The sequence below is a fragment of the Onychostoma macrolepis genome, chromosome 22 (genome assembly GCF_012432095.1).
Source record: "Onychostoma macrolepis isolate SWU-2019 chromosome 22, ASM1243209v1, whole genome shotgun sequence".
In the NCBI taxonomy this organism is placed as follows: Eukaryota; Metazoa; Chordata; class Actinopteri; order Cypriniformes; family Cyprinidae; genus Onychostoma; species Onychostoma macrolepis.
In genome coordinates, this window is record NC_081176.1 from 5,727,083 (window position 1) to 5,746,884 (window position 19,802).

Here is a 19,802-nt window from a genome sequence, read left to right on the forward strand (position 1 = left end):
AATATGATCAAAGAAGGCTCATAAAATAAACCTGCATTATTAATCCTTTTGATCTTTTATTTAAAAATTCACAAAAATCTAACCTTTCATTGGATAATAAGAATTTAAAATTGGGGGAAATATCTTTATGGAATAAATGATTTTACTCTAATACACGTTGGACATAATTATTGGCACCCCTAGAAAATAGTATATTCCCATTCATATTCACAATTTTGAGCACTCCAGGGTGATTATGAAAATGAAATTATCCAGCCATGGCTTCCTGTTTCACAGAACTATAAACAGGAGGGAAAACAAAGCCCAAATTCCCTTAATCACCCATCACAATGAGAAAAACAAAGAATATATTTCTGATGTGCAGCAAAAGATAATTGAGCTTCACAAATTAGTGAAGTAGCTTTAAGAAAAGAGCTAGAGCAGTGAAAATCTCCATTTCCACCATCAGGGCAATAATTAAGAATTTCCAATCAACATAAAATGTTACGAAACTGCCTGGAAGAGGACGTGTGTCTAAAACGTCCTAATGCACGGTGAGAAGGAGAGTTTGATTCACAGCTGGGGAATTGCAGAAAATAGTTGAGCCTCGGGGTCAGAAAACCTTAAAAAAAAATTGTCAAACAGCACCTACATCACCACATGTTGTGGTGCTCATCCAAAAACATACTCCGTGATATTCAGTTATCAGACACGACTGGAACTTCAAATGGGACTGGCTTCTATGGTCAGATGAAACTAAAAAATGAACTTTTTAGCAGCAAACACTCAAGATGGGTTTGGTGAACACAGGGTGCACAATGGAATATACTGCTGTATTTCTGATGTTGTGGGCCTATATTTCTGCTGGAGGTCCTGGACATCTTGTTTAGACACATGGCATCATGGATTCTATCAAATACCAACAGATAAAAAAATCAATAAGTGACTGACTCTGTTAGAAATCTTATAATGGGCCATGTTTGGATCTTCCAACCGTACAATAATCCAAACACAAACCTCAAAAACAACACAAAAATGGGTCACTGAGCACAAAACCAAGCTTCTGCTGGCCATTCCAGTCCTCTGACCTGAACCCTATAGAAAATGAGTGAACTGAAGAGAAGAAGCACCAACACGGAGCTGTGAATCTAAAGGGTCTGGAGTGATTCTGGATGAAGGAATGGTCTCTGATCTCTTGTCAGGTGTTCTCTAACCTCATCAGGTATTACAGGAGACAATTTAGAGCTGTTAAACTGGCAAATGGAGGTTTCAGAAAGTATTGATTAAAGGGTGCCGTTAATTGTAGCCAATGTATATTAGAGAAAAACATTTATTTCATAATGATATTTCCCCCCATTTTAAATTCTTATTCTCCAATGAAAGGTTAGATTTTTGTGAATATTTTAAATAAAATATCAAAAGGTTTAACAATGCAGATTAATTTCCACAACCTTCATTGTTCATATTTACCAAGGCTGCCGATATTTTTGGCCATGACTGCATCATATATACTGTTGCTTTTAATGGCATAATGTGAAAAAAATGTAACAGTATGCAGTTTTAAATAAACATTTTGAATGTTATAAACGATCATTGTTTAAGTAAATTATGTTATTTTTGTATTGTTAATATGTTGTTAATTATATTGTTATATATTTGTCATTCAAATTTTTAATTAGTTTTGAGTAGTTTTCATATTTTCTTTTAATGAGATTTGAATTTGAATTTGTCTTAAACTTCTGGTCTTTTTGATTTTGCAATTGTTATTATTAATTTATTTAGGGGCTTTTTGTCTGCCAGCTTCATCATGTGCCGCATAACATCATAAATGTGTAGTTTTATGCTCGGGGCGCCGAGAAAGGGCGCCCACGCTATCTAACCAATATGCTATATGCTATAAAACGTCACTAAATATGATCAATTCAACCAATCAGTGACGCGCAGTAATAATTCTCCGATGGGCGCTTTGCCTCTGCGCCCATCGGAGAATAACATGAGTTTGGTGTGGTCACGTGGCAGTGAGATTCTAGTTGACAATGGCGCCGGCGTCACACGAGAAAGAGACCGTGCAATCTCTTCTTCAAACTCCGTTTGAAAGAAGACCACTGGCTGAAAAACAAAAAATAAAAGAAATGGGACCGGACCAGCCACAAATTAACATCAGACAGCAGGTGAAAGACAAGGAAGCGTCTTATACTAGAGGCTTTTCGCGGACATGGTACACTAGGAAGCCGTGGCTAACTGGCTGCGGAGTAACTAACTCGCTGTTTTGCTTCCCTTGTTTGCTTTTTAAAACTGCAGCGACCGATCGAGCCTGGTGTGAAAACGGTGTTCAGGACATGAAACATTTTTCGGAAAAAATAAAAAAACACGAACACACAAAGATGCATATGGACAACTGCCTGAAATTTGCGTTGCTGGGGAAGGCTAACATTGCTACTCAGTTGGATGATGGCCATCGACTTTGTATAAGAAGGCACAATGAGGAAGTGGACAAGAATCGATATATTCTTTCTAAACTGATGAATCTCAAATTGGCACATCTTTCTGTCTTTGAAAGAACAATATTTGAAATCTACAAGGACATTCTAAATTCATACTTTAATAATTACATTAGATGCTATTTGTTTTTAAATCGTTACTTTGGTGTTAATGTAATAAATAAACAGCAGAAATTGTTCAATTGTTAAAATAAAAATTTTAAAACCACATTGTCCTTCAGCCCCCCCTACTTTTTCCATCACCAGCCGCCACTATCCAGTGACTTGAGACTTGACTTGACCTTCATGACTCGGCAGGACTTGACTTTATAACAACTCTAATTATTATTATAAATCATTACGACATAATTTGGTAAACAAAACGCAAGCCACTGAACCAGCGGCAGAAGTGATCCGAGTCTGCGCAGCTGACACTGCACGAGCGCAGGAACACAGCGCGCCAAATACAGGGAGCAAGTGAATCTCGCGATGTTTGGATTAACACTTCATAACTATGCATTTGCAAAGCCAGGACATCACCACTTCATAAAGGAAAGGTATGTAAGCTTGTTCGTTAGTTGAAAACAGCATTGGTCTTAAATTCAGTTTAGGTCTGTCATTAAATTAAAGTGATTATAAATTATTAATCTCGTGTTTATAATTAACGACGTCAAACTTTAATTTCGCTGGCGTTTGCCTCTCAAAACAGTGCTTTAGTGTCGAGTAACTTATCCCTCTTTGTTATACCACGGAAACCACAGTGTTTTATCGATTAGTGATATTTCTCTTGAACCCAAAATCCAAGACATGTTGTCAAAATGGCCCTAGTGTGAGTTTTTATATTTATAACATACGATATTTAGTAATATTTTCAGCGCGGCTGCCAACAGTTCCGTTGAGCCCATAGCTAGATTTACGCGCGTCTCAAAGCAACACACTGAATACTGAACGAATCGGTTGAGTGATTCAGTAGCCCTTGCTTTCTTGCATGTTTTGAATGAATCGGTTCAGTGAACACTTCTGTGATAAAGCTGTGATTTGCCACCACTTACTGACGGCATTAATGTCATAGAGTTGGTCTATCAGTTAATTTCATATTTCTATATTCAATTTTTTTAATTAATTATTTTTACTACAGAACAAACAGAAAACAAAAACGAAACAAAACAAAAAGCTTAAGCAGACCTTAAATGCACAGCTGTCAATTTAGTTCTTATTAAGATAAAGTCAAAGAAATGGATAAGCTACAGGGGAAGATACATAAACATTAACAGCAATAGGCTTCTTGTTTTGAGCCATGATGACAGTAGTTTTCAAGAACAATGTATGCAATCATGCAAAGTGAAAGAAACAGTCCAAATAGGGTGTCTATATCCGATGAAAAATTTTGGGTCCATTTTATTTCTGATATAAGGGGTGATTTGTAGTCAGCATATTATTTAAAATTGAATAGCATGTTTTGTTACACACTGAAATTCTTTAGCGTGCTCCCAGACTGAATCCCAGTGTTCACTGGAGATATTTAGTGCGAAATCATTTTCAAACATCTATTATCTTTGTCTCCTAGGATGGTCAAACTCAATATAACATAAATATGAGAGACATATTTTTATCTTTTATTTTTATCAATATTTTCTTAATTATACTTATTGGTATACAAAGTAGTATTTTGCCTATTTTAAAATGTTATATTTAAAACATTATTATTTAAAATGTATAATTAAAAAAGTACATTTCTGAGGAAAAATTAATAAGGTTGTGTGGCAAAAATATATTTGTTCCTGTCTGATACTGTGACTTGACTTGACCCTTATCAGGACTCGACTTGACTTGCTTGATTTGTTTGTACTGTGACTTGAGACTTGCTTGAGACTTGAACATGTGTGACTTGCCCCCACCTCTGGTAAATACCTTCAACACATCCACACTAAACACACACTATCTATACAGTACTATTTACTTGAAGTTGTTCGGAGATTTTAAGTTAGTTACATTAATTAAACCACATATTCACATGATCACGGGTCTCTGATGTCCTTAATTTTCATGTGACTATTTTATTTCTGAATGATGATAATATCAGATATTTTTAGTTCATGAAATGTTGAATTAAATTTTTAATTTTAAAGTAATGCTTATCTAATGAGATGATATAAAAATCTTAACATACTGTGTTCATTATATCACTAGGTGGATCTTAGATTTTTATTCTCGCCTATGATCTCGATTTTATGATATCGCCAATATTATTATTTATCTTTGTCACTTTATTAGACTTTCTTTTTGGTTAACATATAGCTTAAATATGTGCAGTACTCATGATGCCCAAACAGCATCATACCGGCGTAAAATGTGCCTGCAGTTTCTCAAACTGAACGCTAGAGGTCATCAAACACCACAGATTGCACTATAATATTTAATCTATTCAGATCAGACATCTAAATACAACCAGGGCCGTCGCTAGGAATTCTGGGCCCTGTGCACTGCTTTTGCTATGGGGCCCCGTATGAGTTGCAATCGTAAAATATCAAATATTATACTACGGGGCCATTGAATGCTTGAATCTGATTGGCTGACGAACGTTCTAAGGTGTGCAATTATTTTCAGGGAAACGCACGGCGAACGTAGTTCCAGGCAGCTCTTAAACGCATTACATGACCATATCACTTCGCCAAACGATTTCTGTTATTTCAAAGGTCTTACAACAGCAAAATAACCAAAACCCACAACAACACTGGCCAAATAAATGAATATAGTAAACAATATGATAAAAACGACAGATCATGTCCATGTTTTTGCCACAAAATTACTCTTTATTATGTATGGAAAGCACATACTCTATCTCTCCCGCTCTCTCCCTCACAGACCGCACATACATAACAGTTACAGTTTGCACACACTAACATACATTGCGCTAATGCTGTTAGCGCTACTCTGATGATTTATCAGTAAACAGCTTAAAAACTACATGACTTCTCACAAGCGAGGTAACAACAATGGCGCTGTTCGTGAACAAAAGGAACTAAGAAAAATAATTGCATTATTATGCAAACTCCGCTTCGCGTCGTGACCGCATCACCACCTCGGGTGTGCATTATTTTTCTAATAATCCAACGGCCCGTTGTCAATTATTCCTTACACGTTTGGGGTGATGGGTCATAGGGCCTACAGTTGGAGTAAATAAATGAATAAATAGCACAGGACATAAATTATAGATATTACCGAATTCACAACAAATGCAACAAACTTAATAATGCATTTTTGTCACATAGAAAAGCACTTGACAGTAAAGCATTGATTTTGAGCTAGACTGCTGGAAAATTACTGCTAATCTGTGACTGCACTCAAAAAAATGATTCGGTCTAAATTGACATTTTATGTAATTCAATTGCATTACAATTTTCCATCCATTTAAATTACATAGTTTTAACATAAACAAATCAATAAACTTAATGTGATTCATATGCATCAGTCATACGTGAATGAAACAGGTAAGTTTTATGTAATAATTCACAGCAAAGTCCCCACACTGCTCAGTGTTCATGTGTTTCCACACTACAGAGTGTTCAAGTAGCATTGAAGCAGTGCTGGAGTTAAGAAGATAATTATGTGATGATTGATCATTAATGATGAACAGCTGCTGTTATCAAGAAGAATCACCGAAGGAAAGAGAAACACAAGAACTACAACTGACTTCAGCCACAGACGAAGATGAAATCAACTGAAATAAAAGACATTAAATCTCTCAAGATCTGATTAAACAGCATCAGATTGACTTTATTTCTGTCAGACTTCTAGAGAAGCTCTTATTGAGAATTAACAGAGGTTTAGATGCTTTATTGTTTTGTTTGAAATCACCATCAAAGAGATCAGTGTTTCCTTTTGTTGGGCTCTGGGCTCTTGACCCTCGATACTTTGGTGTTGCTATTACACTGGTTGCTTTAATTGTGTGTTTATGTAAAACACACTTAGTTTAGCCAGTGAAACCAAGAAAAAATAGAGTTGGGGGCAGATGATTTACCGATCTAGTTTCAAGTCCAATGTCTTATGAATATGTGTGGATTTGTTTTACAGCTTCAGATCTAGTAGCATTGTAAAAGATAATTTGAATAATTTACAAATCACTTTGTGCACAAAAAGTTTTCATCTGCAGCACTACAAAGACCACAGACATAAAGAATCAGTGTATGAATCTCAACAATGGTGACAGTCAAGAAAATGCTTCATGTTGCAATGCATGCTGGGCAACACCATAGTACAAGACTCTCCCATGTATCCCAGCATGCATTGCAGCATGAATAAACAATGCAACTGAATTGTCTGGTTATTTTCTTTTATTCTTACTATTTTATTTTACGTTTGCTGTTTTAGTAGCTTGTTTTGTGATGTTTAGAGTTTTATCTGAATATTTTGTTGACTGTCACCATTGTTGAGATTCATACACTGATTCTTGATGTCTGTGGTCTTTGAATTGCTACAGATGAAAACATTGTGTGCACAAAGTGATTTGTAAATTATTCAAATTATCTGATATTTACAACACTGCAAGATCTAAATCTACAAACAAAAAAAAAAAACTAAAGCGGTATGACATCTATACAATCAGATATTGGACTTGAAATAAGATCGGTGGATCATCTGCCCACAACTCTTTTTTTCCTTGGCTTTGCTGGCTAAACTAAGTGTGTCTTATAGAAACACAGTTAAAGCAACCAATACAATAGTAACACCAAAGTATCAAGGGTCAAGAGCCCAACAAAAGGAAACACTGGTCTCTTTGATGGTGATTTCAAACAAAACAATAAAGCATCTAAACCTCTGTTAATTCTCAATAAGAGCTTCTCTAGAAGTCTGACAGAAATAAAGTCAATCTGGTCAGTCTGATGCTGTTTGTGAAGCTGTTTAATCAGATCTTGAGAGATTTAATGTCTTTTATTTCAGTTGATTTGATCTTCGTCTGTGTCTGAAGTCAGTTGTAGTTCTTGTGTTTCTCTTTCCTTCGGTGATTCTTCTTGATAACAGCAGCTGTTCATCATTAATGATCAATCATCACATAATTATCTTCTTAACTCCAGCACTGCTTCAATTCTACTTGAACACTCTGTAGTGTGGAAACACATGAACACTGAGCAGTTACTGTGAATTATTACATAAATTTACCTGCTTCATTCACGTATGACTGATGCATATGAATCACATTAAGTTTATTGATTTGTTTATGTTAAAACTATGTAATTTAAATGAATGGAAAATTGTAATGCAATTGAATTACATAAAATGTCAATTTAGACCGAATCATTTTTTTGAGTGTGTCATCATTTCCTCACCCATGTCCTTCCAAATGACTTTCTTCTGTTGAACACAAAAGAAAATGTTGTAGAATGTTACCAAACCATTTTAGTTATTGGTTTCTACTGTATGGACAAAAATTTCTTGAATTTCTCAAATTCTGTTCCACAGAAGAAAGATTTCATACAGGTTTGGAATGACATGTTGTTGAGTAAATGATGATAATTTTCATTTTTGGGTGAATATCCCTTTAAGAACTTTATTATTTGTAAATAAGAAGCACCTATTTTATATAATAATTTTTTAAAGATATTTATAAGATATTATTTATAAGATATTTATCTTTAATCAGGCCCTTATTGAATATTTTACTTCAATTAAAATTCATTAGAACTAAACATCTAAAAAGAAAGAAGTATCCAGACTTTAACTAACTAGTATTAGTATGGTGGTCACAAGAAGTAAAACCATGGTCCTCATTTCCATGGTTATATGGATTTTAAAATAAGTAACCTAATAGGCTAATAAACTACAACATTTGTAGAAAAAAAGAAGAAAGAAAAAAAACCCACTAAACATGAAGAAACTACAAAACAGCTTCTATGAAATTAAAATAGCATATTCCCCAATATGTAATAACAGTAACATAATAAATACATTTCTGCCAACACATAGGCTATTTATACAGTGTTAATAACTTCAAGTTAAATTACTATGGTGCTGAATTGACGAGCCTATTAGCGTTTTCCAATATACCTCATTGCCGTGGCTGTTTTCAGCCAGAATCACTAACCTTTCTCATATCACACGACTGTATAACAATCCTGTGTCACATCTGAATGGATCAAGTGACTTGCGCTGTTTATCTCTTATAAATCGTGGCAGAAGCGCGGCGCTGTGCATGAGACTGAGATCCCGTCACCCTTTCCCCCCACTAGCAAGGCCCCTGAATACAACTATAAAAAGCATAAACAAGATTCTATGATGAGAATAATATGATTAATCAAAGTACAGTATAAAACAAATGATACCTGTCCTCTTGTTGATTTTATTGATAACTGTATTTGAAATTAAATCCTTGTATATATTTTAATCTTTACAGAACTTGAAGATATGTCATGATAATATGTATGATATCTGCTTGTCTCCTCCTCTTGTGGATCTGATGTCATAAACCAGAACAGCCACAGTAGCCACGCCCACCAGAGCAGAGACGACCAATCGGATCACAGCTTCAGTAAAACCACAGCAATAGATGTGGACTTCTGGTGAAAAACCAATGGTAAAACAGTTGTTTTCCAAAGAGTGAAGAACTCAAAACTTGCATAATGTTATAAAAATTATCCCTATTTTGTGAAACAAAAAAATATGGGTGACTTAATTGTGCGCTGCTGTACCTGAACATGTGTGACAGAGTTGACTGATGTCCAGATGTGTGGTCTGGTTGCTGATGGGATTGTTGAGCACACAGCTGTAGGTGTTGTTATCCTGATATTCCACCTCCAGAGGTAGAGAGAGACTGATGCTGAGATCAGACACACTGATGCTGGACAATAAACTGTTTCCTTTGAACCAGGAGAGAGTCACATGACCCACATTCACCACTGAACACAACAATGAACAATTCTGCTGTGATGAAGATGATGATGAAGGACAGTTTGAAGAAATACCAGTGATGTCAGGAACAGGCAGACGAGCTAAAATGAATATAATTAAGAATATGTAGGGGATAATTGAGTGCTAACCATCTCACTTTAAATTTAGTTTTACTAATAAATACTGTAATAAACAGAACAATCAAACCTGTACTTGTGACTCACCATAGACAGTAACATTGAATCTGTGTGTGGTCTTTTTGCTGCCGCTGTTGGTTACTTGATAAAGTCCAGAGTCTGTGGTTCTGTTGTTCTTGATGGTCAGAGATCCAGTCTGATGATTCAGCTCCAGTCTGTCTCTGAATTTCCCATCAAGAACAGCATCACATGTGTTGAAGTGTCCAGCTTCTTTATTAATGTGAGCTATACGAACCCCAGGATCTCCAAACGTCCATGTTATCAGATCATCGCTCTGTATTTCAGTAGGACCAGATTGTAGAGTGACTGAATCTCCCTCCGTCTTTGATATCGACTTGACTGCATCTGAATCAGCAAACACACCTGAAGAACAGAAACACATTTCTCAGTCACAGATTAACATTATTGAAGAAGAATCAAGCTGCAACTCTAAGCTTGTAGTTTTAAAATTATTACAAGCTTTGGAAATACTCTTTCTGGCTTTCATTAAGATCCTCTTAAAAGACAAAAGTGAGTATTTGAGCTGATTTGAGTCTAGTTCAGCTCATAAATCTGTGTGGAAAGGATCCTTAGACAGTAAAATAAAGTTTCAGGAAGTCGTTACAAAACCAAACACAACAGCAGCAGATGTGTTTTGAGTACATTTAACTGAACGTCAGCATCTCTAGTGATAATTTTAAATACTTATAATAAAACACATTTTTAAATAATAAAATGTGTGTGAAGCATTGCAAAGATACATCGCCTTGATCAGTCAGCTTGTGTTTGGTGCCCAAAAGTCGACAAATTAAGCACTACGTACAGATCTCTGAATTTCAGAAAACCCTTTTCACCTTTTATATTATATATTTACTTTCACACAGTCATTGTTTCAACAAATAAGATTAGTTTTATGTTCATCAAAACACAACAGAATGATCTTCTTTCATATTGGCACGTACAATGATCAGTTATTTCAATAACAAAAAATGTGAGAGAACACCGAATGTTGAATAAACAGTTAACAATAATTACAGTACAGTCTTGCCGCAAACACTCTTACATTACTAATATAAATCTATAAATCCGCTTATACTGTATTATCTACATTTGAATTTTGAAAAACCAAAAGTAAATCTTTGTTTTACTTATTTAAATAAGATTTACGTCCTTTTCAGGTTGAAATTTTGATGAGACATAAACTTTATTTGTTGCAGGTTTATTACACTTTCAGATGGAAACAATCAACTGATGCTAAGAGATAATAGAAAACTAATTCACTCAATGAGACACCAGTGGATCTCACAGCGATAGCCTAGTTTGATTTATGATTCTGGTACAATTTAAACCATAGAAATGTTTCAAACTTACCAACCAGATGCCAAAAGCACAAACAGCTAAAAACAAACGAGCGAAACATTTTTTTTTGGCAGTTTAGAAAGGGAGAAATGTAGAAATGTACACAGAGATGAAAACCACTTCTGTGTTAAGTATGTGTCAGTCGTGGGTTGTACTCCAATTCTGCTTTTTTTTTTTCTTCCTAAACCACAGTCTCTCATGTTTTCACAGAGTTGCTTGCCTTTGCATTAATGCACTGTAAAAAACAAACAAAACAAAAAACCTGTAGAAAAACAGATCATGTCCTGCATGAAAATTACCAGTAAACTTTCTGTTAAATTTACAGGCATTTTCTTCAACCCTAAAACTGCGCCCAGTGCAGTCGGCTTCATTAACAAATGACTCTTATGAACCGGTTCTTTTTGAGTCAAAAACACAACGCGTTCGTGAATCAGATACTGCTTCTCGGTTTATTCAGAAATCCTCTAATCTAATCCCGTCCGGATATGTCTGAGATTCATCCCGTGATTGTTTGGTGATCGATTCTCCGACCGCTCGCTCCACTTTCATCATGGATAGAGGCCTTTCTGCCATATCGGACGAAACAATAACATGAAATCAATAAGAAGATGCAGATCACAAAAACTAATAGCAGAGTTACAGTAGGTAAGAATATCGTATTGCAATTTTCTCGATTGTTAACATAATCTCTGCATCCTAACAACTGAGAGGAGAGAGCTGAACAAATAATATACATGGGTTTTACACATTCAGTATAATTACAGTACAGTACCAGTACATTAGATGATGAAAATTTCACTCTTCTATATGTACAGTAAACTGTAGCACATGTTGTACACCTTCAAACGTGTGACTGTCAAATTTTATTTGTAACCATTTTTTTATGTGCACTGCATGTTTGCAGACCTGTGAAATGAGAGATATAGCTAGTCTTGTGTCAGGAGACCAGGAAACTGCTATAGTACTGTACACTGTAATGAAATTTGACCAAACCTGCAGAAGATGCTGAATTTACTTTTTTATTTTATTTTGTACTGTACTGTATTGTGGTGCATACCAAGTTCATACAATTCTTTGGTATTTGAACTTTTCTAGTGTTTTTCATCTACTGCAAGATTACTTTACAGTAGTAAAATGAAAACGATCTGTTCCCAAAGTTCATTGCTGAATTATTATTATTATCTGTCATTTAATTTAAGTTGTATACTGTAATAGACATTGAGCTGCAAAAATAATTCCTGAATCCTAATAAGAGATGTTTGTTAAGTGTTATTGATCTCATGAGTGTTCACTGGGCAGGAAAGTCATCTGTGTATTTGAATCGTAAGCATTTAAGAATACCTGTAATAACTAGATTGAAAAGTTTGAAAGACAAATTTATGCTGGCTTGTCTTAAAGTCTTGTTTAAGAAACATAAATAGTTTGGTCAGTTAGATGCTCTAGTCTAGATGTTTGCTATGCAGTTGTTGGGGTGTTGCTAGACTATTGATAGTGTTCTGGGTGATTACAGAGATGTAATGATACAAGCTCAGAAACATTATAACCTCTTGAAGTTTTTTATATTGTGTATCGACTTGGTGCCATGATGGATATTGAAATGTTGTTATTTATTTTTCATTTTAAACAGTATAGATGACGACTTAATGGTAATGCAATATTTGTGCAATATTACAACTGTGCATGTCAGGCAATAAATCAACAAAAACTATGCATGGGGGCTTGCTTTGGTGTTGTCACCCCTTATAAATCCATCTGTATCTGCTGCCCAGTTTGGATGAGAATGTTTTAAATAAACTAAACTAAATCCTTGCATTATGGGAAATTACACAAAATAGCCATACACGCTTTAAAAGAAGAAATGATAGATATTTCAAGTTTAGAAGTGAAGATTACTGTATGGGAAAGAATGATTAAAGAATGGCAAAAACAATGGGATTAAGAATCAAAAGGAAAACATCTTTTGAACATGGGTAAAGTTGGTTTTATATTCACACTTTCACAACATTCACACATTTCGCGTTCTATAACTTTCTAATTATATGTGCAATAAAGTTATTTTTTGCAAATTCTACAATAATGATTTATTGTTAGAAATCGAATAAGAAGTTTTTCTTTGGGTTTTGTTTGTGTCACAGAATAGTTGAACCTCATAGATATCAACGGATATAACGGTTGCCTTCAACATGTGTGATATACAGTAGATTTTGGAGGAACATGGTTTCGATGTGCATTAATGCCTTCCCAGCCTCTACAAGCAACATTTTCTAGCTTTTGGACGCAGCAAATTATGCCACATTAGATGTACAAGACAAGACTAAATGATCTGAATCTGTATGCTGACAGTGTTTTATTATTTTAATTGTTGTCTGTGTATTTGTTCTTCTTTGTTTTCCAGGTGTGTTTGGTGAGTCAGTATCAGTGAAGGAGGGAGAGCCGGTCACTCTAAACACTGATCTTACTGAAATACAGGCAAATGATGTGTTAGAGTGGAGGTTTGGAGCTGGACAGGATCGCATAGCAAGAATCAATAAAGCAGCTGGTGTGACCAAAACATATGATGAAGTTCTTGGTGGGCATTTTAAAGACTGAAACTGGATGACAAGACTGGATCTCTGACCATCATAAACTCCAGAACCACAGATTCTGGAGATTATGAAGTCACCACCACCATCGCAGACTTTAAGAAAACATTCACAGTCGGTGAGTGTTTAATACATTTGGTGCATTTGATCTTTATTTGAGAAACAATATTATTACCGAACAGATTTACTAGTTTACTGAGTGCACTGTTGGTTACTGTGTTCGTTTTTCATTATTAGTCTTTTGTGAAAAAGAATAATAATGAATAGGAGTACTGAATCAACACGTTTCTATCTTAAGTATAAATCCGTTTATTTACAGATTTATTTGTATGTAGTTAAATGATTAGTTTACTTTCAAATGTGAATTTGCTCATCCAAGATGTTTATGTATTTCTTTCTTCAGTCGAAAAGAAATGAAGGTTTTTGATGAAAACATTCCAGGATTTTTCTCCATATAGTGAACTTCAATGGACTCCAAACGGTTGAAGGTCAAAATCACAGTTTCAGTGCAGCTTCAAAGGGCTATAAACGATACCAGACGATGAATAAGGGTCTTATCTAGCGAAACGATCGGCCATTTAAAAAAAAAAAGCATATTCTTTATAAACACAAATGCTCACCTGTTCTGTGATGCACGTTCACGACGTCATGTAATACGTGATTACGCTGAAAAGGTCACGCTTGACGTAGGCTCCATCTCATCTTCTCCTCCAAGTACAAAATCGTCCAACATCGTTGTTTTACCTTTTAACTCCCTTTTTAAACGGTGTTTGACTTAACGTTAGTATTTGCATGTTCAACTTGTAAACACTGACTCGGTACTTCAGCCTACGTCAAGCGTGACCTTTTCAACGTAATCACGTATTACATGACGTCGTGAACACACATCACAGAGCAAGGTGAGCATTTGTGTTTATAAAGCAGATGCATTTTTTTTTTTTTTTAAATGACCGATCGTTTCGCTAGATAAGACCCTTATTCATCGTCTGGTATCGTTTATAGCCCTTTGAAGCTGCACTGAAACTGTGATTTTGACCTTCAACCGTTTGGAGTCCATTGAAGTTCACTATATGGAGAAAAATCCTGGAATGTTTTCATCAAAAACCTTCATTTCTTTTCGACTGAAGAAAGAAATACATGAATATCTTGGATGACATGGGGGTGAGTAAATTATCAGGAAATTTTAACTTGAAAGTGAACTAATCCTTTAACTTTTTTTTTTTTTTTTTTTTTTTTGCATATTGATATATTCCCAATATCAAGACCTGTTAAGATGGAAAGGGACACAAGTTGACTTTTTAGACAGCTGAAGATGAGTTGGCACGGTCCATCGGTCCATCCTTGACAAATAATATCCTGCATAATACTACAACAACCCATAATGAAATTATATATATATATATATATATATATATATATATATATAATACACTATTTAATGAACTTAAGCTACTGTTAGAGCTACATGGCAAACTTTTGGTTAAATAAAATCAAACAAAGGTGGTTCTGGCCACCTTTAAAAGCCAAGCCAGTGTTGATTCAGGATTATTGACTCTTTCACTTCCCTTTTCGCTTAAAGCTGTATTTGGAGTTTTTGCTGGTCCATCTGCACTATTTTTCACTCGTTGTGATAAACTTTCAGCTTCATGTTGCTTCATGTTACTTTTGAACAAGCAAGTTACATATTGTAACTTTAAAATGTATTTTTAATGTTTGTATTTATCATTTTCTCACTTAATTCCTTCTAAGACAGTAAAATGAAGTTCCGCTTTGGTGTTCGTGCATTGAAAATTTAAGTTTAATGTTAAAGTATTTAATGATATCTGTGAACAGAACACATGACATGATTGACACATGTCAGTCTAAAAGTCTAATAACAACTGTTGGCATGTTTATGAATTATTTTTAACTGTTAAATCTGGATTATTTACTTCTTATAATGTGTGAATTGAATTTGAAGTTACAATCACTAATGCTTCTCGTTTTAAAGAAAATCAGATTCATATTTCTGATGGTTAATAGTCAAATGAAAGCTGGTGATTTAGCTTTACACTAATGACTGTCTGTTTTTAGTTGTTTCAGATTCAGGTCTGTCTCCAGGTGCTATAGCAGGAATAGTTGTTAGTGTACTGCTGGTGCTAGCTGGAGCTGGAGCTGGTGTGGTTTACTATAAGACAAAAAGACAAGTGTGTAAGTATTACAGCTGATACAGCATGAGAAAAATAATGAGCTTTAATGTGCTGTAGATTTATTGTGCTCAAATATTAAAGACGGTGGTGAAATGGCAGAATATGACTACTGATTTAATGAGTAGAAAGCATTCATTTCTGTTCGTTTGTAGTGTTCTCCTTAAAAGTTATGTTTCATAATCCTCTGTTTTTACAGTATAAGCTTCTGTGACAGATGACGACCGTTTCTGGTGAGGAACTCAAATTTTTCGGTGTAATAAATTCATCTGATATCTTTTTTTTTTCTTATTCTACCTGTGTGAATCTGCGTAGATGGAGGTTTGTGAGTTTGTATGACTAGACAGATTAATCACGTCATTGTAAATTATTATCTTTGGAAATGTGTGACAGGAAAGCACTTGATTTGTGTTAATCAGAGACCATAAATAGGTCATTTTTTGTGTCAGTCTGCAGTGTTTTAATTGTTCATTCTGCATCATGAGTGCTTCATTTTTAAGTTTTGTTTTTTGTTTTTTAAACTTGAACTGACATAAAAGACCTGCTTTACTGCATGCAGCTGTTTATGAACAAAAGAATGTGTCCTGTGTGACAGAAAGATGCCAGAAATCTTCAGAATTTTAAATACTGGTCATTTTGCTTTTTTTGGTAATAACAACAGAATTTCTTATATCAGAATTTCATCTTAGTTATAGGCCATATAAGTATCAGCAACTGCACCAAATTGCAGTTAGATATATATCAAACATATATATTTATTTATATATGTAACTTAGGAATCTTAATTTTTAATTTCATCTTTTATTTCTCCAGACTGCAGTTGCTATGACCAAGGGGAGACATGCATGCCTTTGATGAGTGAAGACACGCAGCTTCAGAATGCAAAGAATATACCATCTTCTAAGATTACTCAAAATCATATTTCTCTTCATGTGAAGGGAGTTCACACTGATCTGCCGGCTAACTCATCGTTATTTGACCCTCTAATGGAAATCTAATCAAAATATCACATTTCATACTTGTTTCTCAATTCTCAATTACTTGCTAATCAAAATACTTGATGAGTTGGTGTATGTATAGATTATTCAATGTATTCTTAATGTCATGTCTCTCTGTGACACTTTAACACTCTGTTCACTTCTAGAACATGCTAGAAACACGCAAGTGTGTGTCTAATTTGAGAACTGTCCATTGTCATTGGCTGACACTGTGTGAATGCAGTGCTTTTATTGCAGGGATTTTTGGTACATTATTTTAGTTTTTTTACTTAATTTTAATTATATTGCTTTTTTGATTGTTTATTTTAAAATTGCTTTGTTTTTTGTTATACTACGTAATAGCACTGATTTTGTACCCATCTATGTTTTGTATTAACTGAAGTGAATCCCATCTGTGTTTCTGATCAGTTGTGAATGTAAATATTTATCTGATGATTTTGACTGTTGTGGGACCTTATCGAGTTCTGATTGTTCTTTGACCAAAGATTTATCTTGAATATATATATATATATTTTTTGTACATGTACTGTTGTGAGACTTCACGCTATCACAGAATAAAACAATAATAATTATTATTATTATAGTAATAATACAATATTCATCATCTATTATCTAGTTTATGTTCAGTCTGTAATTTTTTTTTTTGTTTTTTTGTTTTTTAAACTTAAGGCACCATTTTGGCACTTCTTATCTGCCATATAACAGACAGTAAAGTCACTACTAATATTAAGTCTGATATTAAAAAGACAGCATACTGCTTCCACAGTTAAATAGGTATTTTTAATTTTATCATTGTACCGAATCAACATCATATTAAAACATATAATTACATTATACACATGTTGAGTTGTGATGATCAGAGATCCAGTTAGATCAGCTTCAATCTGTCTCTGAATCTCCCATCAAGAACACCATCATATACAATGATGCTGTCAACCATTATATTAATTTCAGCTATTAAAGTGATCAATGTGCAATAAATGTGAATGGAATTGGATGGAATTTCAACACTCTTGCCAAATGTACACTGTTAAGGTGGCTGTTTATTGCTGCTCAGAGGTGGCATAAAAGCATTTACACAGCAAGAATAACAGTATACTTCGATACTAGGGGCTGAAGTGGGTCAGAGCAGGCATAATTTAGTCAGGCTCTCTGGCATTATGTTTTTTTTTGAGCAGCTCAGAGCAGCCTTAGATGTGTAAAGATGCCTTTTGATGCACTAAACCTTCACTTTTAACATTTCAAACTGCTAACTAGCTATTCAACTCAATCCTGAACACAGTGTCAAATCAACTGCGATTTTAAAACTTGCTATTTCATCTATTTACAGGTGCATCTCAATAAATTAGAATGTCGTGGAAAAGTTCATTTATTTCAGTAATTCAACTCAAATTGTGAAACTCGTGTATTAAATAAATTCAGTGCACACAGACTGAAGTAGTTTAAGTCTTTGGTTCTTTTAATTGTGATGATTTTGGCTCACATTTAACAAAAACCCACCATTTTAAACAAGTAGCATATTACAGGCGTCGTTCATTCAGTGGGATATGATTTCTCCCTCTAGTGGTCGAATGATGTTACAATATTTCTGAGGGAGTTTAGATCTGCTGTCTTTGGGTTCCGGTTCCAGCACATTTAAAACAGTGGAAATGTAACAGTGGACATTATGTTTAAAATACTGAAACATAATTAGGAAACAAATAAAGATTTCCTGATGGCATGAGGACGACGTATATGTAATGAACGAGAACTGTTGACGATATTGCCAATATCCACAGAGCTGACAGCTTTACCTGTTGTAGTTTAAGTTGTGCACGAAATAGACAGCTTTTCTGCATTTTCACTTGCACGTCTCCGTCGCGCTGCACAACTGAGCTGCGTTTAGCCAAATATCGCTGCAGCCCGGAGACCGCCAAGTGGGAGGGACTTATGCCGCAAGTAGGTTGGGACAGCTTCAAGTGCGAGGGTAGGTTTAGGGTTGGGTTTGGTGTAGGGCATATCAACAAGGCCCAACACATTTGGAGCTGGCTTTATACCTATCTCCGTTTAGCAGACTTGTGCGGCAGAGACGAGGACTGTTTGAAACTTTTAGTTACACTAAAACTTTGATGCGCATCGTCTTTTAATTTTAAGTTTAATACGTGCACAAAAGATGTGATCGTAAAACAATAAAGAAAAAATGCAATGCATGCAATTTTTTTAAGTCTTAACATGTATATAGTCGCCAGTGGCGACCTCAGCAAAAAAACTTCACTCGCAAATTAATATTTTTTGGTTTTAGTCTTGGTCTGGAGCCCTGCATTCTTAAAAGATGTCTATTATAGTTTTAAATTAATTCCGTGTTTTTAAGGCTATATAGGCTAGTACATTTTTTTAGGTGTTTATCCTCAGGGGCGTCATGTGACACACAGCAGCCACAAGCACAGCACTTAGGCCTATGTTCTTATGTTTTATTTATTTATTTTCCTTTTTATTCAAAACATTTCCAAACTCATTAACTATACATCTCGATTCTCACCTTTATAGATTATGTTGATCTACAGTGGGCGATGGTCAAAGTAGACTAATAATGTAATATTTTAACTATGTCTGTTTACTTAAGTAACAGATATGGGCATCATGCCATAGTTTTAATATGACTGACTTTATATTTAATGTGAATTAACATTGACATTAACATTTTGTGTGTGTGTGTTCACTGCTGTGTGTGTGTGCTAAGATGGGTTAAATGCAGAGCACAAATTCCGAGTATGGGTCACCATGCTTGGCCACATAACACTTTCATTGTTCAGAAAGAGAGCAAAGAACATTTTCACTGACAGAGTTAAAGCACTCTCAAAAACTCCCATTAAAATCACTGAAGCTGTCTACACACTGAAATTAATATCTAACTTACATATTCGTAAACACATTTGCACTTCATTGTTTCTAACGAGATAATTCGCCAGAAAGAGGTATTCAAAACACCTGCATTTTAGCCATGACTCATCTGAACACCTCTGATTGGTCATTGCATTCATAAGCTCAACATTCTTTAACTCAACAAGCTCAACAATGGTTTATTCGGCTATTTTTTGTGTTTTGGAAGCTGCATTCAAAATCCACTTGGCTCAGAAATGTGCTCCTTCAATCTGAATGGGCATGACGCCTGTTTATC

General features: G+C 34.9%; 1 protein-coding gene and 1 long non-coding RNA gene across 5 annotated transcripts; one reads left to right on the forward strand and one right to left on the reverse strand.

The window, feature by feature from the left end:
• The first annotated feature begins 2,751 nt into the window (after window positions 1–2,751).
• Window positions 2,752–17,300, forward strand: LOC131531408 (uncharacterized). 4 transcript variants are annotated; one of them, XR_009268678.1, is made up of 6 exons: window positions 2,752–3,016; window positions 8,851–9,030; window positions 13,275–13,579; window positions 15,535–15,651; window positions 15,847–15,880; window positions 16,461–17,300. It is a non-coding gene; the product is annotated as an uncharacterized LOC131531408 (long non-coding RNA). The 4 variants fall into 4 exon arrangements; XR_009268679.1 differs by having other exon boundaries at window positions 8,928–9,030; window positions 16,461–17,299; XR_009268681.1 differs by lacking the exon at window positions 8,851–9,030.
• LOC131531381 (natural killer cell receptor 2B4-like) lies at window positions 7,725–11,098 on the reverse strand. Its single transcript, XM_058762095.1, has 4 exons — window positions 10,892–11,098; window positions 9,569–9,904; window positions 9,146–9,445; window positions 7,725–9,013 (listed from the first exon to the last, which is right to left on the reverse strand). Exons 1-4 carry the CDS (start codon window positions 10,938–10,940, stop codon window positions 8,865–8,867), a joined length of 834 nt encoding a protein of 277 aa, XP_058618078.1. The 5' UTR covers window positions 10,941–11,098; the 3' UTR covers window positions 7,725–8,864.
• Window positions 17,301–19,802: the final 2,502 nt, after the last annotated feature.